Source organism: Haliotis rubra, unplaced genomic scaffold (genome assembly GCF_003918875.1).
Source record: "Haliotis rubra isolate DU_JTF1 unplaced genomic scaffold, ASM391887v1 Scf174, whole genome shotgun sequence".
Taxonomy (NCBI): Eukaryota; Metazoa; Mollusca; class Gastropoda; order Lepetellida; family Haliotidae; genus Haliotis; species Haliotis rubra.
Genome location: NW_025765714.1, coordinates 355,859 through 379,525, shown reverse-complemented (window position 1 = coordinate 379,525; position 23,667 = coordinate 355,859). Strand labels below are relative to the sequence as shown.

The window sequence follows — 23,667 nt, the reverse complement described above, 5'->3', positions numbered from 1 at the left end:
TTTTATCATTATTTTCACATTTATTTTTTCGTTGGCAAACTCCAGCGGTAATCTGAACACAATCACTGTACCGGGTCGCTGCCATTGATCGGGGTGATGGGGGGAACATATTGACTCGAAACTGCTCGCTTGTCTGCGAAAAATAATCGATAGCCACAGCAGACTAGTCTAAGGGATATAACTCTTGAGGATCACTTGGAGAACAAGCATTTGCGGTCTGATCCATTGAACCTTTTTGCAGGTTCGAATCGGGATAATGTTTGCTACATATTACTGTGTCCTAAGCAACAGATAAGTTATAGAGTTCAAATATTAAATATTGATAACTAACATGAAACAACTAACTGCGATAAAAAGGAAGAATAAGTCATAATTTTACTTAATAGTCTAAATAAACAGCTGCAAATAGAACCTCATCTGTGTGGAAACTCAGGCGCAAGGACAGGCATTTAACCCACTTGAGGACGGGTGTACAGGTTGCCGTAGACTAACGCCTGAGGCGTCTTTGAATATATATAATTTTGATAGTAACAAATAAACCCATTTCAATTGAAAAGAAGCCCCAGTGAATTAGGAGATTCTTCAACATGGGAAAATTTGGACTTGCTTCATTTAGGGCTTTAGTATTGGAGGGAGGGCTAGGCAGTAATGGAAATAATGTGGTTCAGGGACTGTGAGACAGATTAGGGTTGCCACAGAACTTTGTGTCTTTATCCCAGGAGCAGGGTCGTTGTAACGACACATGGGCCCCATAATATGTATACATAGCTACGCCAGAAGCTGTTACACAAATCAAGATAACCTGTGAGCAGAGGCGAACGTTCAGATTGTTTAGTTTTCAGCCACAGTACGTACAGCTCCCTCGCACACGGTGTTCGCCTTGGTTAAACTGACGGGGATAGTAATATTGTGGTACACAGAAAGCTCGTGTGGAACAGTGACTCGAGGTAATGTATGTGTTAATATGATGATTTACTAAACGTATGGCAAGTGATGAAACATCCTAGATAATCTCCAGGGTATACGTTACGATAACTCTCCACTATACCCTGGACACATCTACGGCTTGGCCCGACGAATTTATTACCTCCCTTGGCTGGCTTCTTATCCAATCAGGTGTCTACGCTGGGAAGTTGAGCGGACCAATCACAACTGACGTTCGGTTCTTAAAATCTAACTGATTAAACTACGCAACTTAGTTGATGCAGAGGTACTCTGAAAGAAGTTGAGGGTGTTCTTGAATATATTTTTTTAAAGTTTCAGTCCTGTAAATTTGTCTGTATGATTTCCCCAAAAATCTAAGTCGCACTGTGAACAAACCTTCGCGGCTGCAACCGCTTTCTTTGTTGACACTGCAAGTTCGGTTGTAACGGCAGCTTAGCTGATTGGCTACTGTGAGAATGCGGAGTCGCCAAGCGAGGTAATAAAATCATCGGGCCAAGCCGTAGATGCGTCCAGGGTGTAGTGGAGAGTTATCGTAATGTATGCCCTGGAGATTATCGAGGATGGTGATGAAAGGGATAATGTAGAGTTTATGGTAAAATACATTGTGGAGATTTGAGAAAACGAATAAGCTTGATTTTACAGCTAAAATATGATCTGTATTATTGTTATTGATAACAAAGAGGATGTAACCTGGCCTTGTCAGGATGTTAGGCTGTTTTATATTACATGTTACCGATCTTTCACCTGTTCGTGACGTCACAACTATTTAGTTTTGTGTACTTACTGTAATTTAAAGGGGGTTTTAAAAGGTCACTTCACATTGTTTATTTTCGCTCTTAATGAACCCCTGGGTATATATAATATTCACAAAATACAGTTAAAAACGGTAATATTTAATTATACAGCTTGTATTAGGAATCTAAAACGCACCTCCCTCGAAAGCATTTCGCGATTATGCAAGATAATGAGGCAGATGGTCACGTGGTCGTGTGACGTCATACCCGAGAGTCGCTACAACAACACACGGTAAATGCAGTGGTACCGAGGCTGTTCGCTTACTGAGGTCTGCTTCTAGTTTAGCAAATAAATTAATCCACGAAGTCAAACCTGGATTTGGATGGCATACTAGATACAGATAATATCACATACATACAACCTTTTCAATTTGAAAGTATTTCCAGCGGCAAGGGGGCGGTGGGGTAGCCTAGTGGTTAAAGCGTTGGCTCGTCACGCCGAAGACCCGGGTTCGAATCCCCACATGGGTACAATGAGTGAAGACCATTTCTGGTGTCCCCCGCCCTGATATTGCTTGAATATTGCTGAAAGCGGCGTAAAACCAAACTCAGCCAGTCAGTCAGTCGAGCGGCAGGACGACAGGAATATTGACGACGATTCCACCCCACCAGTTGACGACATACAGCCGTGGGACGATCCCGATCCCGACTATGTTTTTAATAGACCTACTGCAAACTGGTATGCAAGTCACTTGTCTGTCACGTGTTCATGGAAAACCGATTAGATACTGAATAATTTTTCCGCGGTCACGGTAAACTTTGCAGTCATGATAACAGCAATGTTCGATCAATGTGTTGAGCCTGTCTTCCGGTATACATCGGTATGGGAAGGTAAACACTGAAATAGTTACGTTCGAGGTTCCTTAAGAGCTGATAATATATATAATAAATAAATATAGATGCAAAAATAGAACTGACAAATCCTTATCTTTCTCTTTAACTGTCTGCTAGTGAAAAAGAAAATTCTTCATTGTGTTGTAGTAGTAATGTGTAAAGTGTGATCAGTCCCAAAGAAAGACCAGCAATCAAATCAAGAAACCAGCACACAAAAAATCTATTAAAGCAAAAAATCTATTTGCATACAAACTGTTTATGACAAAATAATGAATAGTGTGTACACCAACATCATGAAGGCAAAGGCTTGCGTGTAAATTAACTGGATGGACTGGTAAAAGCCTAAGAAAACAAGAATGCTCTCCAATAAGACCATGTGACACAGTGGTGACTGCAATTTGGAAACATTTACCATCTGAACAAGTCCCAGGATTCAAACAGGCGAATACAATAGACCTTAAGACATCAGGGACAACTGGTTTCAGTTCAAAACCCTAGACACATATACATGATTTCATTTTATATCTTGATGTCATTGAATTCACCAGTTCCTGTTTACTAGTTAAAAATGAAAGTGTCTGGCAGAATACCCTGGAAAAATAGGCTGTTGTGTCCTGCAAGTCTGTAGGAAGGAAACATGTTTCTTCTCTCGAGAATGGCCCTGAGTAGGAATTCCACATACTCTGTGAATAAATTTTACATTGAATTAGAGACATTATGTAACACAATTTCAGTATATTTTGTTTTGGTAACCATACTAATTTTCTTTGAATCTGCACTAAAAATGTAAGTACTTTTGTCTTAACAAATGCTGAGAGGGAAAATAGATATGAGGATTGAAAACCAGTGTCTTTGCATACAACTGTGGTGGCTCGTGGTCCTGTGCACACAGCTCAGGTCACAAATCAGTTGAAGTTAAGCAACGTCGAGCTCGGACAATACTTGGATGGGTGACCGTGTTTGACAGCCTGACTCCTGAGAGTTTTTTTTTAGGACTTCAGTCCTGCCCCACAACGAAGCACATGTGATGCATGTGGTCTCACCTTAGGCAAGTGAGTTTGTTCAAATTGCCTCTGTTCACCCAGCAGAAAAATGGGTACCCGGTGGGATAAAGTCTTGTGACTATAACCTTCTAGCGCCTAACAGGCAGCTTTGGTTATCCGGGGTAATAAGAATCAGATTCAGATTAAGCGCCGCGAGCAATCACTTGGTATTTGGAGACCGTGCGCTATAGAAGATGACTTATTATTATTATTATTAAGACTTATTGTTGACTCATTAGTTAGGGAAACACATGCAGTAGAGTGCACCAGTTCAAATAATTATTGATTGTCTGAATTATATTTACCACGTGTTGGTCTCTTGTTCACTGGCTTGGCCTCTTTGTTTAGCCCTAGGGGTTAATGGTTTGCCCTCTTTGGTTCTCCCGTCTTGGTCACTTCTAGGGTATTTAGGCTGTTTTCATTGATGTGAAATGCTGCCATGTACATCCTAAAAAATAGCATTAAAGAGGCATTTTCACATTTGCCAAAAACAAAACCCACAAAGAAATACATTATCTGAATGAACATATTTCCCTGATTTCCCATTTTTGAAAGTGGGTTAAAAGTTACCTATATATACAGCTGCCATGATACCAGCCCCATTGAGCAAGCACTAGTCGCCTGGATATGTGCGCTATATAAATATCATATAAAAATATCATATAATAAATAGAATTTCTCAGGAAAAGTACCCGTGTTGTTTACGCAGTTGGATAATCATCAAAACTCAAGTGCAGTTGTCAGTTTCCAATACATAATCACAACAATGCTTCATTCAAAATATTGCGCTTTGTGTCACTTTCAACTCGATGGCGTATACACTACTGTTCAAAGTGTCAACACACTGAGCGGACTCTCTGGTATTACGTCACACCCACAAAAATAAAAATATCCATACGAGTGGGCGGGGCTAAAGTGGTTTTAGTTTTCGGTGCATATTTAAAAAATTTACGACTATTTTTCGTAAATGGATGGTGCAGATGTGGTATATATTCATGTTTGAATGGCATTATGTAATAAAAATGCATAGTGTTTAACCTTTTTTAAAAATCCTTTAAGCTTTCACCGGTTTCGCAGTTTGCGCTCGACATTTTCGAGAGATCTAGGTTAGAATTGGTCTTCAGCAACCCATGCTTGTCGTAACGGGACCAACTGCGCTGATCGATGCTCATGATTTCTATCACAGGAGTTTCTGGTGCAGGCTCCAGGCTCTTTCACTTATTTTTCACGTAAATGTTTGCGTGTTGACGTATACTGTCATCAGATAGTTGCCTTGCTCCCTGGCTGCAATTAATAGCAAGTCCGTGGATGGGTACTATATCTGTCCATATAACACTTAGTCTAAGTACGCTGACAAGAGCCTTTTGTGGTGACACTTTATAAGGACAACGCGTTTATTATGTATAAAATCATGACATTATGATTGCAACTAAGGATTAGACCGTTAAAGACTAGTCTGTCATACAGACCCTGAAACCAACATATCCAAGAAAGCCCATAAAAGTCTAGTTTATGTGACAAGTGTAGATTTCCAGTTTCAGTTTCTGAAAATGAAGAACGTCTCAGGGCTCCTTTTCATTATATATATTTTTTTTATTATGAATTGTATTTTACTGAAAAATGTGTTTATTTCAGAGACTAGTTGTTAGTCTAGTTCAAGACCTGTGCAAGTCTTAACAGGGCGCAACCGTGATTTCGAAAGCACAAGCAGAGTTCCCTCCCCTGCGTTGTCGGTCCTGCGGTCCCTCGCCTGCTTCACTGACGAGAAGCTAGAGCCGTGTGCGTTGTCCTTACCTGGTACGTCAGTCGTAGATAATCTGATACGTATAGTTCTGCAGCGGGTCTTAGGGGCTCATGACAACGAAAATGACTCTTCTCATTTGATTTGTATTGCCCTTCAATGACAGTGCACTCCATCGGATATGTGGGTCGAGAGGGGTGGTTCCTTTGAACGGTATTAGAGATGTTCAGTGTGGGTAGAGAGGGGTGGTTCCTTTGACCGGTATTCTTAAGAGATATGCAACGAGGTGAAAATACTATATAGCGATATTTAGAAAGCCCTATTTAGTATGCAAGCCGTAAAAAGGTGATTTTCATTAAAAGAACGCGAGACTCGCGTAAAAAAACACAAAAACACGCACGCGAGAGTGGACAGGTTTACGTGCGTTCACGAGTGTGTGCGTGCCTGCGTGCGTGTACATGTTTGTATTCGTGCTCTTTCGTTTGTATAACGTCCCACTTCTTTTTCACGTAAATGTTTGCGTGGTGCCGCATACTGGCTGCACTGAATGGCAAGTCCGTGTGTGTGTATTAATTCTACCCATATAACACGAAGTCTAAGTACACTGACAGTTATGATTGCATATAAGGATTAGTAGGTTAAATACCTGTGCAACCGTGAGTTCGAAAGCACAAGCCGGAGTTCCCTCCCCCGCGTTGTCGGGTCCCTCTTGTGTGTTGTCCCTACCAGGTCCGTCAGTCGTAGATGATCTGATACGTACAGTTCTGCAGCGGGTCGTAGGGGCTCATGACAACGAAAATGACTTCTCATTTCCCCGTTCGATTTGTATTGCCCTTCAGTGACCGAGTACTCCGTCGAAGGTGTGGGTAGGGAGGGGTGGTTCCTTTGACCGGTATTAGAGGTATGCAATATGTTCATCGTCATTATTTCGTAGTACCGGAAACTTATTCTTCAAGACTGGATAGAAAATTGATTTTCAGGATAATGAATTGTTTGAGGGCATTATGGCATGTGTCGGAACAATAGTATTACGTTTTACGAAACGAATATACTTTTATTAAAGTCTGTTTGACTCGAAAGTGTCCCCATGATTTGCTAAATATATCAGTTGAGAGAGGTAGTTAATAAACATTACGAGGCAAGATGTTCATGAATAACCTATACCCAAACACCGTTCAGCACTCAGTTGTCATGCATCACAGAAAAGGTTGTTTAACAAACTATCATCATTATAAACATGATTGTTGACAGCTGGCACGGAGGGGTACACGGCAGCGACGGGAATAGGCAGGTGCATCTGATGCACGGGCATTTCGTGATAACTGTTGTGTCCTGAGGACGAAATGAAGTCTAATGTACAGACAAAAAAGTTGATAATTAATGTGTATGATTTCTTTCGAGGAGAGGCGGAAAGGGGGAGGCCGTTTTATGCCATGGATAGGTATAAGAAAAGTGTTTCCAAGGCATTGGGAGTTTCTAGACGGGCATTGAAACATATAATACAGAAGAGAGACAGTGGTTTTTTTTCTGTGATGCATGACAATTTCTAAAAGGTGTTTGTGTATAGGTTATTCATGAACACCTTGCCTCGTAATATGTATTAACTACCTTTCTAAACTGATATATTTCGCAATTTATTGAGACATTCTCTAGTAAAACACACTGTAATTGTGCTTGTGATATCTATAAGAAATATCTCTATGATGTGTGTGATGAACTAAATACGACGCGAAATATTAGACACACTATACTGTGTTGTGACAGGGTGATAATGTAACTTCCCAGTTGTCGGACAGCTTGCACCAGGAGTAGTGAAAGGTGGTTAGTCAGAGCAATAGTTGCCTATTTATATTCGAAACCCTCCAGAATGTAGGGTTGTCACTATAAATTCAGTATCTTGTAAAGAATATGATGATACTTTGAATACACGGCTGACAGAGTGGCTGGAAAAGAACGAATTAGCAGATTAACAAAGTCAGTCTGCTTCGATCATTTATATGTATTAACATCGTCAGTACAAAATAGAGAAATAAACAAACTGTCTACTTTGGTTGCATGTGTCGACCTTAAATGCATTTGTTACTGTCAATAGAGGCTGTTATAGTGGTACAAATTATGTACTACTGGTGTATGTTAACTGCAATACAGTATGTATATGTTAACTGTACAGTTGGAGTTATCATCTGTGTCACGAAGCATTTTAACATGAATTTTATGTAAGGCAGGGGTGAAAATAATAAGTGTCACCTTTATTTTTTTCTGTGTACGCTAATGATTTGTCTGAAGCATTTTTATTGTGTATATCCTTCTGAAAACAAGTTAGTCCTACTGTTTACTTCTCAAAATGATATTGTTATCAACAACCTTACTAAATATATATTCCTAGCTATGAAAAACCGTATGGAGTATTTTGCATCATGCTGATCTTGTGTTCACATCTCTGTATCCATTCACCCGTGAAGGTCCGTGTTAGCATATTGATTTTCAGTAACCCATGCTTGTCGTAAGAGGCGAGTAACGGGATCGGGTGGTAAGGCTCGCTGACTTATTTTGACGCACGTCTTCGGTTCCCAATTGCATAGATCGATGCTCATACTGTTGATCACTGAATTGTCTGGTCCAGATTATTTACAGACCGCCGTCATATAGGTGGAATATTGCTGAGTGGGCGTAAAACTAAACTCACTCACTCACTCTGCATCCATTCCGTCACTTTTATGGTGCTTGATGTCATATCTTAACTTTCTCATATGCATGTGTGTAATGGGCCGGTGGCCCCTTACTGAGTAAACTCTGTCTGAAGGTAGTAATAATCCGAAGTGTGGTGTACATGTTGATGGCTCTAATATATATACTAGCCATATAAAGAAACTGTGCATTGTCAAAATATTATCCCAGTTGATAAGTACGATAACAATGTCAAAGGTACATATAAACTTTAATGGAGGGATCATGAAACCATAACAAGTCGGGAGAATTTCAATTGAAAAGTCAATCACAATGACGTCACGAGTCCACAAGCGGGACAGGGGTCAAACGACCATGTCACAAGCTCAATAACGGGTATGTCCAACATCGGCATTGAGAACAGCAGTGCATCGACGACGCATAGAGCCTACCAAACGTGCAAGGAAGGCTTGTGGGATGTCACGCCAGATTCTCTCAAGTTCTGTTGCAAGGTCAAGGACGTTATCTGGCGGATGAGGAAGACGGCGTAGACGTTGATCCATCTCGTCCCAAACATGCTCTATCGGGGAGAGATCCGGTGAATTTGCAGGCCAAGGCAGTAAGTCAACGTTGTGGTGTTGCAAGAAATCCATGGCAACCCTTGCCGTATGTGGGCGGGCATTGTCCTGTTGGAATGTTAACCCAGGGCCATGACGTTGCAGAAAAGGAATTGCCACAGGTCGAAGAATCTGATCCCTGTAGCCCACACCAGTTAAGTTGCCCTGAACAATCACCAAAGGAGTTCTTTGGCGTGCTGTAACTCCACCCCAAATCATCACGGAACCACCACCAAAGCGATTCCTCTCCAAGACACAGGCCTGTGCATAACGTTCTCCAACGCGTCTATAGGCACGTTGACGTCCATCACTATGGGAAATGTTAAACCTGGACTCATCTGTAAAACAACATTTCTCCACCAAAACAAGGGTCTGCGGACATGATTTCGGCACCACATTCGGCGAGCTTGTCGATGACGTTGTGTCAGGATAGGCCGTATGGCGGGACGTCGTGGTCTGATCCCGTGATGACGTAAACGTTGTCGAACTGTGTTGGTGTGGATACGGCGAAGTCCTGGGATGGTTCGGGCAGTCATCACTGCAGTCTGAAACCTGTGGCGAAGATGGGTCACCCTAATCCATATGTCCTGTCTTGGCGTTGTTACACGTGGACGTCCAGAACGTGGCCGATCTATGACGTCATTTGTGTTCTGGTAGCGTCTCACCAGTGCAGAAATGGTGTTCCGGTGGCAGTGGAAATGTGCAGCCACTTGTCGTGGAGACATTCCCCCACGGACCATCCCAATGGCCTCATGACGTTGTGCAGACGTGAGCCTTTGCATGCTATGCGTTTCAATAGCCGTTTAATTTTTTGAACGATCGCAAGGGCAGGGGTTGACCTTTCCAAAGTGACAGTATTGTGTGGCATTCATTTGCTCTGTTTCTCTTTCCCAGAACGCACGTGCAACAACGTATTGCACGTCTCAAGGAGGAACCCATTGACGTCACGGAACGTGGCACGTGCATGCATGTTGGATACATATCTCTAATCTCTGAGTTTAAATCCTTATGTGTCTACACAGGTTTGATAAATTTAGATTTTACATTTTTGTATGCACAGTTTCTTTATGTGCCTAGTATATATTGAAATGTATGCAGATGATATTGCTCTAATTCGCTACAATCTATGCTTCCCCAGAAACCATATACCAATATATTGTCTCTGGCTTACCGTACTTGGTTACTGGTGTTAATAGATGGCAGTTAGCAGTAAATAAGAAAAAAACGAATGTTTTTCCCAGCAAAGATAGATTTTAGTTATAACGGTTTTACTTACAGCTGGTCATACTGAATCTTATAACATATTCATTTTTGTTTCTAAAATTTGAAATAGAAATCATTATTGTATATTGAAAGTTTCAATTAATTCCTACTTGTTTTTGAAATATTGTGTTCTGGAAATACTCAAATATAGCTTTGACCGATGTGAGACAATAAATTGTAAATATATGTGTAAAACGATACCTTATGTATTTGAATCAAAATGTGTACATTTCGTCACTATTTTGCAGGAACCAGCATTTGACAGTGAAGTAGGAATGTCGATTCTCCGTGTGATTGTGCTTCTAGGAGTGTTCTACAGTATTGATGGAGCCAAGATTTTACTAATGCCATGGTCAGCCACAAGTCATTGTCTGGAGATGATGTCTATAGGTAGGGAACTCCTTGAGAGAGGCCACCATGTAACATTGTACGTTCTACTGTACGACCCAAAGAACTGCATTTCGAGGATGAAAGCGGATTTATTCAAACCAAAATTTAAGATTGTTATTCCTAATCTTGACCCATCATTCCAGAAGAAGAACGATGATGTATTGGCCTCTGGTTCTGAATATATATATAACAGGACAAATCTGGTGTGGTTCCTGCTGCGTTTGGCACCTCCCTTTATTCGCAACATATGCGATGCCGCATTTTACGACAAGACCGCATTTCAGGAGTTGCAGAGAGACGGGTATGACATTGCCATAGTTGATGGCATTTTGTTCTCTGGATGTCTCTTTGCTTTTCCCTTGGCCCTTGGGATACCCGCCGCCGCCCAAGGATCTTTCATTGATCCACAGGACAGTCGGATGCCTCTTCAGACAAACACGTTTCCGAGTTTGTACTCGGAATTTTCCAACGATATGACTTTCCTGCAAAGATTCACAAATACCCTTGCCTTCTTCTTAAATCCTGTCATGAGATATTTCATGATTCCTAGTGTTGATCTGTCCCGGTACAATGAAACACTACGAGGCCTCGATTCAAGAGATCTGGTGAAGGATTCGATTCTCTTTCTTGAAAACTCAGACTACATTATTGACTACCCAAAAGCTATCTTTCCAAATTTTGTGCAGGTTGGGGGTCTCACTGCAAGTTTTTCAGATCCCCTTCCAGGAGACCTGAAGAAATTCTTAGATGATCGAACTGATGGTGTTGTTCTTGTTTCCTTTGGAAGTATGTTGAAAGGGTTTCCGTCGTCACTGATTGAAAAATTAATGGCTGCCTTTGGTCGACTGAAGTACCAGGTTTTGTTCAAACAGGATAGAGAGGAAATCCGCGGGAACATTAAAACAGTGAAATGGTTGCCCCAAAATGATATCCTAGGTCATCCCAACACCAAGCTGTTTATTTCCCATTGTGGCAAGAACGGATTCTGGGAGGGTGTGTATCATGGAGTTCCTATCATCTGTATGCCAATCCACGCAGAAACTGGCACCACCGCTGTGAAAGTGAGAAAGTATGGTATCGGCTCATCCATCAACATCTACGACGACACCGTTGATGAAATTGTTGAGAAGATAAATAACGTCCTCGGAAATGAAAGCATTTCTTTCAATATGAAGAAGATCTCAAGTATACTACGAGACAGACCGGAAACTCCAGCGCAACGAGGCGCGTCTGCTCTGGAACACGTGATCAAATATGGCGGCGATCACCTGCGGCCCCCATCCGTAGACTTTAATTTCATTAGCTATGTTTATGCTGATGTTTGGTTGGCTCTTTTGGCAATAATGATTTTTGTAATATGGTTTGGTATCTGGATGTGTCGCAGATGTTGCAGGTGTCGAAAAGGAAGCAAAAGTAAATTAGATTAAGTGATGAGAGCGCTGTCCCAAGATGTTTCTATTGACTTTCAACACCGAATATTGAAGGCTTGACCTGAGATCCACCATCATTGACCATAGTGGTAGAGTTAGACTTCGTGATATGAAAATCAACGGGCTAGTTGAAACTTCAGGAGTTGTTATCCTAAACAGTAGATGCCAACGCCGCCCTCATCAAGAAAGACAACTCTCAATTAAACCACACCTTATCGCAATTATTGTGCCAGTATAGCCAACCTCAGGCGACAAAGAAACAGAAAAGACTATATTTTCATGGAGGATGTTTTGGTTATTTTGCTGTTAAAAGAACTCTGTATTATTCATTAGTTAAAGTGTCAGGGTATGGTGTCTCTGTAATATGTAAGTTTCTGTACATATTTAGCTTAAAATAAATCCCTGCCCCTCGCTGTCCGCTGATAGAGATATTTTACTTGTATTCTCACTGAACACATTGCAAGCTGATTTAGGTACAACAGAGCTGACGAGTTTTCACCCTATCCATGTACAGTTGTACAGTTGTACAAGGTGGTGCGAAAAGCGCCTCGTATGTACATATATACATTCATGATCATGATACACGAACAATATGTTTCAAACATTAACGTGTATACATCACTTATAAATATTATTATTCTTGATAAATGTAACCCTATTAGTATGTCTGTGGTCTGACTTATTTACAGAGAGAGGTCTAGATTCAATAGATAACTTACTGACCTACATGTATAGACCTAGACTAACGCTTAGTGTCTGACTATTGTTTATAATTTTGACAGTAACAAATAGTCCCATTTAAATTGAAAAGGAACCCCAGTAAGATGGGAGATTCAGCAACCTGAGGAAATCGGGACTTCTTCATTTAGGGCTTTAGCTTTGCAGGGAATTCTAGGCAGTTGCGAAAAGAATGTGGTTCGGTCACTGTAAGACAGACTACCACAGACCCCGAAACTAAGTTGCCTGAACAAATATATATATAATACGTGTCTTTTATCGGTAAATGTGTTGATACAAATCAACTATCCGTGAAGATCCGGCTTCGAATCGATCTTGAGCAGACCAAACGGGATCGGGTGGTCCGACTTGGTTGATGCGGGATGTCATGATTATTACATTCGCTCAGTTCGATGATCATGATGTCAATCACTGGATTGTCTGGTCGGTTTGATAATTTACAGACTGCCGTCATATTGCTGGTAAATTGTCGAGTTTGGTGTTAAACAACAAACAAGCAAAAACTATATACTCGGCTATCGTCAGCGGCATTGACCTACACATGTAGTGTGTCAAAACAGAGCATCCGAAGACCCGGGTTCGATTCCCCACATTGGTAAAATGTGTGAAGGCAATTTCTGGTGTCCCCCGCCGTGATATTGCTGGAATATTGCTAAAAGCGTATTACGCTGAGGCCGGGATACTCGGCATTAGAGGTACAAATATACAGCTAAGAATACGTAGGATGGCGGGATGGTTTACATGGAAGATTGTACTGTTGTGATGATGGTATTACAGAATATACTTACTTTTTTTCAAGACACTTATTTGTTTCCAGTAATTCTATAAATTTTACACATTGGGATTTTTAACATAATGATTTGGGATATATATTTTCCATGTATGTGTCATAGTCTTTAATCACTATAATTAATCCAAACTTATGGTGATTGTATTTCAATAATAAGTTGCGTATTTACATCAATATTTTATTTAACAATCAGCGAAACATTCATATATTTCTCAAGATAAAGTAACGACTTGCTATTACGTAGCTGATCGTCACAAATCAGTAACACTGAATTATGCAACTCAGTCAAGCTGCCTCTGTTAGGGTTATGCCTCAGGCCCTAACATGCTGTGCATGGCCGGGTGCAACGTCATTGTAAGTAGCTTATGTCAGTTGCGTAGTGATATAAATGATTTTAAGTGGTCAGTGCACCCCATGACATAGCAGTAATTGCAATGGATACACCAGATTTTAGATTACAGCTACAACATTAGGTAACCTCAGAAATCCCACAGAAGGCTTGATTCCCTATATATACACTGAGTCCAGTAGCAGACACTTCACTCTGCTACGAATAAAGACTTCAAAGGACTCAGCAGCCTTCTCTCTGTTTTAACGTAAGATTGTATTATTGTACTAGTTAAAGTCTGGAAGTTATATCGTGTCATATGCGCTCCACTTATATGTACTACCTTTTCATAGTCTTAACCTCGCGTTTATACAGTTCAGTATACCACAAGGCAACATGGATGCAAATAGTATGTTTATAAATGTAGATATTAGTATATTAGTTCAGTTGTACATTAACTGTTGATATGCCAAGTGATAGATAGTCATTAAATCACATAGTATGGGTACGTGTACATTGTGGTAAATACCCTCGGGTAACCTCACGTAAATACCGTCTCATGCGATTATTGGCTGTGCTACGTCTATCAGTCGGTTAAGCATTTACGGTGTGGAAATAATACAGTATGTAAAATATATATATATGTAAATACATCAGTAACGCTAGAATGCCGTAAATGTAAGTGTTAACAGTTCCTGTATGATATACGTTAGCTAGAATAAGATATAACAAATCCCTGTCTAGTATCATACACGATTTACTTTGTAATTGTTTTACGGTACTTTCATTAACGCGCAAACCCGTCATTTAAAGCCTGCCAACTTAATCGTACAACTTTTGTCTTAATAACAATACCACTGTTATGTTGCTAATGTTCCATTAAATTGTTAGTCATTTACTGTATCTACCATGTATATTATTATAATCTCTCTATATATGTAATTTTCAGACTCTGCTACGAATAAAGACTTCAAGGGACTCAGCAGCCTTCTCTCTGTTTTAAGGTGATGGCCGAGTAGTCAGCTCTGCCAAGTTAACAAAACCCAGGAGTCGGTGGGGTAGTTTAGTAGGGCTGAAACGGTACGCTCATACCACGGTACGGTACAAGGCCTTCGGTTCGGTCCGTTTCGGTTCGGTGTATGAGATATGATCATAATGCAGAAAACAAAAGAAACGCATAGATTTGGACAAAATTATTCGATTTCTAGACATTTTAGAAAAGGTATAAAAAGGTTATTAAAATAACGATACGAAAACCGAAAATACCGATTTTTTGGATTGCATCACGGTATACCGAACCGAAGGCAAAATACCGCGGTTCTACTAAAACTGCCGTATACCGTTTCACCCGTATAGTCTAGTTGTTAAAACATTCGCTCGTCACGCCCGGGTTTGATTGTCAACATGGGTACAATGTGTGAAGGCCATTTCTGGTGTTTCACTGCTCTTGTATTATATTACCTTTGAATACGTACTGTAACTGTATTGTGTTCTGATATTATCTTTCTATTGATTTGTTAACTTAGTTCATTTGTTAATCACATTACACGGCTTTGTTGGTTTCACACCATAACAATGCAAACAAACTTTTTCAATTGAAGAAGCCCCGGCTAAGTAGAAGGGTGAAAACCGAAGGAAAAGCCAGACTTAATTTAAGGCTGCGATACAGATAGGTCGGGGAAAACGGACAGATAACAGGTTAGCCAAAACTGCTGCCGTACTATTTTACCGTCTTGCAATCGTTTTTCAAACACGGAACTAAAGTGACTCTGTGAAAGTCAACCTAGTAAATATGGACCGGTCCATATTTGAGTGTGGTAATGGTGTGAATATATATGTTTGCAATCGGCAAAATCAGATCTTTACGACAACAGCGTCCTGTATATAAGCGAGTGAGTGAGCGGGTGAGTTTAGTTTTACGCCGCACTCAGCGATATTCCAGCTATTTGGCGGTAATGAAAATCTGAGAAAAACAACAAGTCTTTTTTTTTCGTCATTTGTTGTCCCAATTAGTCATATACACCATGTATATTTGGCAGCAAAGGAGATGTAGGGTTGGGTGGGGTGGACAATGGAGTCTTGTCCTGCCAAACCAGTGGTGGATATCAAAAGAAACGACCTATGTACTCGGGGGTCAGTGACAACGAAATCAACAAGTAATGTAGTTCCTCTGCAAACATGCTCCTCACCTACTTGTTATTCCCAGCTGACCCTGTTTCATTTATTTCCGTCACCAGATCCCAATGTGGTTGTCAGCTACGGGATACCACTTAGTATTTTCCTAACAATAAGGAAATATAATAACATGCGCAAAAAGGAGATATAATAAAATGCACATCTTGGGGTTTGTAACTCCTTTGGTTTCCTCAATACTGTCACTGTCACCTGCTGAGCTACTTTGCTTTGAGTGGAAGTGGCAACCAACTGACAATTATATTTTAGCGCCTGCAGCACACTCTATTCTCAGTCAAATATCTTTTATTAGTGAAGTTGAATTTATATTTCATTAAAAAAACTATGTAAGTTGTTTGGCGAGAATGATGCACAATTTCGAAATTAATTAGATTAACCAACTCAAAAAGCCACAACAACCCCAAAGACACGAAGGAAATGTTAATTCATCTAGGAAATAGTAAGTTAGTTGTTAACCTGTTCAGCACACTGTGATATGGTAACACAGTGCATAAGATGAAAAGGTGACACTGCACAACAACTTGGTGACACCGAGGGCTCAAAGTCACAGTCATATTAACCGCACAATAGCACAATGGCACAGGGGACATGATGACACTGTGGCACAGAGGGCACAATGACAGAGTGGCACAGAGGGCACAATGGCAGAGTGGCACAGAGGGCATGATGACACAGTGGCACAGAGGGCACAATGGCAGAGCGGCACAGAGGGCATGATGACACAGTGGCACAGAGGGCACAATGACAAAATGGCACAGAGGACATGATGACACAGTGGCACAGAGGGCACACTGACAGAGTGGCACAGAGGAAATGATGACACAGTGGCACAGAGGACACAATGACAAAATGGCACAGAGGACATGATGACACAGTGGCACAGAGGGCACAATGGCAGAGTGGCACAGAGGACATGATGACACAGTGGCACAGAGGGCACACTGACACAGTGGCACAGAAGACATGATGACACAGTGGCACAGAGGGCACGATAACAGTGGCACAGTGCGCAAAATGTCAGTGGCACTGAGCGCAAAATGCCACAGTGACACATAGTGCATGATGGCATGATGAATCATTTGTTTCAGGGCACAGACGGCATGATGACACAGTGGCACAGAGGGCACGATGTAAGGATGACAGTGGCACAGAGGGCACAATGACAGTGGCACTGAGTGCAAAATGTTTTTGTTTTTTTAATCTTTTTTTTATTACACTCAGTGGGTTACATAATTAAAGTACATTCAAAATAAAATACAGTGTCGGTCGGAACAGAGAGAACTCTAGCTAATGACTCGGCATTTACAACAAGATAAACATTGACATTGGTAGTAACAGGTGATCAAACATATACAAACGGCAATAGAGGTGAGCCTAATATATGGGCAAAATAGTTAAGGCATCTTTTGCAGTACATTCCATTTTCTGTTGAATAGACTGATTGTATTATTTTTAATAGCAATGTATTTTTCTATTGTGAAGACGTCTTTTAGGGTAACTTTAAAAGAATTAATGCATGGTTTAGACCCTTTGATGTTCATAACAAATATATGCCGTTTGACCAGAATAATCATATGAGTTAATAAACTATCAACGCAGGAAGAAAGAAGAATGTCATTGTTTGTTATTTAAATATGTTTTCCGAATATTATATTAACATAGTTGCTAAAATCGACCCAGAAGGATTTGACATATGGGCATCTTATATACACATGTTCGATATTTTCGCCTTCTGTCCCACAGAAAGCGCACAATTCGGAGTCAACCACTTTCATTTTTAACAGTTCTTTTTTGGTATAAATTATCCTACGCAAGAATTTGTATTGAAATTCTAATAGTTTTGTATCACTTATGGCTTTTCTATATCTTGCAAAAATACATTTCCAGTCAATAGATGTATCAAGTTCTCTTTCCCATTTATTACAAACGTTCGGGAAGCTGGTAGCTAAGATGAGTTTATCATAAAGCAATCTCGATCCTTTACAATGATTATTAATATCGTTCCAAGGGCAGACAGTTTTAATGTTAGTGACACTACGCGCATGATGACACAGTGGCACAGAGGGCACAATGACTGGCGCAGAATGCAAAATGTCAGTCACACTAAGTGCACAAGGATACAGTGGCAGAGGGGGCACAGTGACACAGTGTGATTGAGCGCAAAATGTCACAGTGACACTAAGTGCACCTTTTACTGAACACATGATAACACAGTGGCAGTGAGGGCACGATGTCACAGTGGCACCCAGCGCAAAATGTCACAGTGACACTATGCGCACGATGGCATGATGACACAGTGGCACAGAGGGCACAATGACAGTGGCACTGAGCGCAAAATGTCACAGTGACACTAAGCACACAATGCCACAAGGCACAGAGGGCACAATGGCACATATGAAATATTGGCACAGAAGGCACATATGCCACAGTGGCACAGAGGGAACAATGAAAGTGACACAGTGCACTGACACATAGTGACATAGACCTCTCCTTGAAACGGTTCTACTGTCCACAATGACACCGTGACACAGATCGCATTGTGTCATGATGACACAGAGTGCACTGTGACATGGTCAGGCTGAGCGCTCTATGACACAGGGCACACTGACATGGTGACAGAGCACTGTAATGGCAACGAGCACTCTATGACGCGATGGTGCATTGACACAGTGCACACTGACATGGTGACAGAGCACTGTAATGGCAACGAGCACTCTATGACACGATGGTGCATTGACACAGTGCACACTGACATGGTGACAGAGCACTGTAATGACAACGAGCACTCTATGACACGATGGTGCATTGACACAGGGCACACTGACATGGTGACAGAGCACTGTAATAACAACGAGCACTCTATGACACGATGGTGCATTGACACAGGGCACACTGACATGGTGACAGAGCACTGTAATGACAACGAGGACTCTATGACACGATGGTGCATTGACACAGTGCACACTGACATGGTGGCAGAGCACTGTAATGACAACGAGCACTCTATGACACGATGGTGCATTGACACAGGGCACACTGACATGGTGACAGAGCACTGTAATGACAACGAGCACTCTATGACACAATGGTGCATTGACACAGTGCACACTGACATGGTGGCAGAGCACTGTAATGACAACCAGCACTCTATGACACAATGGTGCATTGACACAGGGCACACACTGACATGGTGACAGAACACTGTAATGACAACGAGCACTCTATGACACGATGGTGCATTGACACAGGGCACACTGACATGGTGACAGAGCACTGTAATAACAACGAGCACTCTATGACACGATGGTGCATTGACACAGGGCACACTGACATGGTGACAGAGCACTGTAATGACAACGAGGACTCTATGACACGATGGTGCATTGACACAGTGCACACTGACATGGTGGCAGAGCACTGTAATGACAACGAGCACTCTATGACACGATGGTGCATTGACACAGGGCACACTGACATGGTGACAGAGCACTGTAATGACAACGAGTACTCTATGACACAATGGTGCATTGACACAGTGCACACTGACATGGTGGCAGAGCACTGTAATGACAACGAGCACTCTATGACACGATGGTGCATTGACACAGGGCACACTGACATGGTGACAGAGCACTGTAATGACAACGAGCACTCTATGACACGATGGTGCATTGACACAGGGCACACTGACATGGTGACAGAGCACTGTAATGACAACGAGCACTCTATGATACGATGGTGCATTGACACAGGGCACACTGACATGGTGACAGAGCACTGTAATGGCAACGAGCACTCTATGACACAATGGTGCATTGACACAGGGCACACTGACATGGTGACAGAGCACTGTAATGACAACGAGCACTCTATGACACGATGGTGCATTGACACAGGGCACACTGACATGGTGACAGAGCACTGTAATGACAACGAGCACTCTATGACACTATGGTGCATTGACACAGGGCACACTGACATGGTGACAGAACACTGTAATGGCAACGAGCACTCTATGACACGATGGTGCATTGACACAGTGCACACTGACATGGTGACAGAGCACTGTAATGACAACGAGCACTCTATGACACGATGGTGCATTGACACAGGGCACACTGACATGGTGACAGAGCACTGTAATGACAACGAGCACTCTATGACACAATGGTGCATTGACACAGGGCACACTGACATGGTGACAGAGCACTGTAATGACAACGAGTACTCTATGACACAATGGTGCATTGACACAGTGCACACTGACATGGTGGCAGAGCACTGTAATGACAACGAACACTCTATGACACAATGGTGCATTGACACAGTGCACACTGACATGGTGACAGAGCACTGTAATGACAACGAGCACTCTATAACACGATGGTGCATTGACACAGTGCACACTGACATGGTGACAGAGCACTGTAATGACAACGAGCACTCTATGACACAATGGTGCATTGACACAGGGCACACTGACATGGTGACAGAGCACTGTAATGGCAACGAGCACTCTATGACACACTGGTGCATTGACACAGGGCACACTGACATGGTGACAGAGCACTGTAATGACAACGAGCACTCCATGATACGATGGTGCATTGACACAGGGCACACTGACATGGTGACAGAGCACTGTAATGACAACGAGCACTCTATGACACAATGGTGCATTGAGACAGGGCACACTGACATGGTGACAGAACACTGTAATGGCAACGAGCACTCTATGACACGATGGTGCATTGACACAGTGCACACTGACATGGTGACAGAGCACTGTAATGACAACGAGCACTCTATGACACAATGGTGCATTGACACAGGGCACACTGACATGGTGACAGAGCACTGTAATGACAACGAGCACTCTATGACACGATGGTGCATTGACACAGGGCACACTGACATGGTGACAGAGCACTGTAATGACAACGAGCACTCTATGACACAATGGTGCATTGACACAGTGCACACTGACATGGTGGCAGAGCACTGTAATGACAACGAGCACTCTATGACACGATGGTGCATTGACACAGGGCACACTGACATGGTGACAGAGCACTGTAATGACAACGAGTACTCTATGACACAATGGTGCATTGACACAGTGCACACTGACATGGTGGCAGAGCACTGTAATGACAACGAGCAATCTATGACACAATGGTGCATTGACACAGGGCACACTGACATGGTGACAGAGCACTGTAATGACAACGAGCACTCTATGACACAATGATACATTGACACAGGGCACACTGACATGGTGACAGAGCACTGTAATGACAACGAGCACTCTATGACACGATGGTGCATTGACACAGGGCACACTGACATGGTGACAGAGCACTGTAATGGCAACGAGCACTCTATGACACAATGGTGCATTGACACAGGGCACACTGACATGTTGACAGAGCACTGTAATGACAACGAGCACTCTATGATACGATGGTGCATTGACACAGGGCACACTGTCATGGTGACAGAGCACTGTAATGACAACGAGCACTCTATGACACAATGGTGCATTGACACAGGGCACACTGACATGGTGACAGAACACTGTAATGGCAACGAGCACTCTATGACACGATGGTGCATTGACACAGTGCACACTGACATGGTGACAGAGCACTGTAATGACAACGAGCACTCTATGACACAATGATACATTGACACAGGACACACTGACATGGTGACAGAGCACTGTAATGACAACGAGCACTCTATGACACACTGATACATTGACACAGGGCACACTGACATGGTGACAGAACACTGTAATGACAACGAGTACTCCATGACACAATGGTGCATTGACACAGTGCATACTGACATGGTGGCAGAGCACTGTAATGGCAACGAGCACTCTATGACACAATGGTGCATTGACACAGGGCACACTGACATGGTGACAGAGCACTGTAATGACAACGAGCACTCTATGACACGATGGTGCATTGACACAGTGCACACTGACATGGTGACAGAGCACTGTAATGACAACGAGCACTCTATGACACAATGGTGCATTGACACAGGGCACACTGACATGGTGACAGAGCACTGTAATGGCAACGAGCACTCTATGACACAATGGTGCATTGACACATGGCACACTGACATGGTGACAGAGCACTGTAATGACAACGAGCACTCTATGATACGATGGTGCATTGACACAGGGCACACTGACATGGTGACAGAGCACTGTAATGACAACGAGCACTCTATGACACAATGGTGCATTGACACAGGGCACACTGACATGGTGACAGAACACTGTAATGGCAACGAGCACTCTATGACACGATGGTGCATTGACACAGTGCACACTGACATGGTGACAGAGCACTGTAATGACAACGAGCACTCTATGACACAATGATACATTGACACAGGGCACACTGACATGGTGACAGAACACTGTAATGACAACGAGTACTCTATGACACAATGGTGCATTGACACAGTGCACACTGACATGGTGGCAGAGCACTGTAATGGCAACGAGCACTCTATGACACAATGGTGCATTGACACAGGGCACACTGACATGGTGACAGAGCACTGTAATGACAACGAGCACTCTATGACACGATGGTGCATTGACACAGTGCACACTGACATGGTGACAGAGCACTGTAATGACAACGAGCACTCTATGACACAATGATACATTGACACAGGACACACTGACATGGTGACAGAGCACTGTAATGACAACGAGCACTCTATGACACACTGATACATTGACACAGGGCACACTGACATGGTGACAGAACACTGTAATGACAACGAGTACTCCATGACACAATGGTGCATTGACACAGTGCACACTGACATGGTGGCAGAGCACTGTAATGGCAACGAGCACTCTATGACACAATGGTGCATTGACACAGGGCACACTGACATGGTGACAGAGCACTGTAATGACAACGAGCACTCTATGACACGATGGTGCATTGACACAGTGCACACTGACATGGTGACAGAGCACTGTAATGACAACGAGCACTCTATGACACAATGGTGCATTGACACAGGGCACACTGACATGGTGACAGAGCACTGTAATGGCAACGAGCACTCTATGACACAATGGTGCATTGACACATGGCACACTGACATGGTGACAGAGCACTGTAATGACAACGAGCACTCTATGATACGATGGTGCATTGACACAGTGCACACTGACATGGTGACAGAGCACTGTAATGACAACGAGCACTCTATGACACAATGGTGCATTGACACAGGGCACACTGACATGGTGACAGAACACTGTAATGGCAACGAGCACTCTATGACACGATGGTGCATTGACACAGTGCACACTGACATGGTGACAGAGCACTGTAATGACAACGAGCACTCTATGACACAATGGTGCATTGACACAGGGCACACTGACATGGTGACAGAGCACTGTAATGACAACGAGCACTCTATGACACGATGGTGCATTGACACAGGGCACACTGACATGGTGACAGAGCACTGTAATGACAACGAGCACTCTATAACACGATGGTGCATTGACACAGTGCACACTGACATGGTGACAGAGCACTGTAATGACAACGAGCACTCTATGACACAATGGTGCATTGACACAGTGCACACTATAACACGGTGACAGAGCACTGTAATGACAACGAGCACTCTATGACACGATGGTGCATTGACACAGGGCACACTGACATGGTGACAGAGCACTGTAATGACAACGAGCACTCTATGATACGATGGTGCATTGACACAGGGCACACTGACATGGTGACAGAGCACTGTAATGACAACGAGCACTCTATGACACGATGGTGCATTGACACAGTGCACACTGACATGGTGACAGAGCACTGTAATGACA

The 23,667-nt window shown here is 42.6% G+C and overlaps 2 protein-coding genes and 1 long non-coding RNA gene across 5 annotated transcripts in view; 2 read left to right on the top strand and 1 right to left on the bottom strand.

The window, feature by feature from the left end:
• Positions 1-802: 802 nt before the first annotated feature.
• LOC124272887 (UDP-glucuronosyltransferase 1-2-like) lies at positions 803-12,147 on the top strand. 2 transcript variants are annotated; one of them, XM_046708108.1, is made up of 2 exons: positions 803-947; positions 10,153-12,147. In XM_046708108.1, the coding sequence occupies exon 2, from the start codon at positions 10,180-10,182 to the stop codon at positions 11,719-11,721; it is 1,542 nt and encodes a 513-aa protein (XP_046564064.1). In that variant the 5' UTR covers positions 803-947; positions 10,153-10,179; the 3' UTR covers positions 11,722-12,147. The 2 variants fall into 2 exon arrangements, with proteins under 2 accessions (XP_046564064.1, XP_046564065.1); XM_046708109.1 differs by lacking the exon at positions 803-947 and adding an exon at positions 5,329-5,413.
• LOC124272891 lies at positions 3,087-6,248 on the bottom strand. Of its 2 annotated transcripts, none has more exons than XR_006897468.1 (3): positions 6,004-6,248; positions 3,922-4,064; positions 3,087-3,256 (listed from the first exon to the last, which is right to left on the bottom strand). It is a non-coding gene; the product is annotated as an uncharacterized LOC124272891 (long non-coding RNA). The 2 variants fall into 2 exon arrangements; XR_006897469.1 differs by lacking the exon at positions 6,004-6,248 and adding an exon at positions 5,411-5,545.
• The window catches only part of LOC124272888 (UDP-glucuronosyltransferase 1A1-like), a 35,865-nt gene continuing 22,374 nt past the window's right edge, over positions 10,177-23,667 (top strand). The window contains exon 1 of the mRNA XM_046708112.1: positions 10,177-10,294. The gene's annotated coding sequence lies outside the window, so the exon portion shown is untranslated. The remainder of the gene's footprint in view (positions 10,295-23,667) is intronic.

What these genes read in the sequence shown, in the direction of transcription:
- LOC124272887 (XM_046708108.1), top strand. Translation starts at nt 10,180, where the DNA reads ATGTCGATTCTCCGTGTGATTGTGCTTCTAGGAGTGTTCTACAGTATT.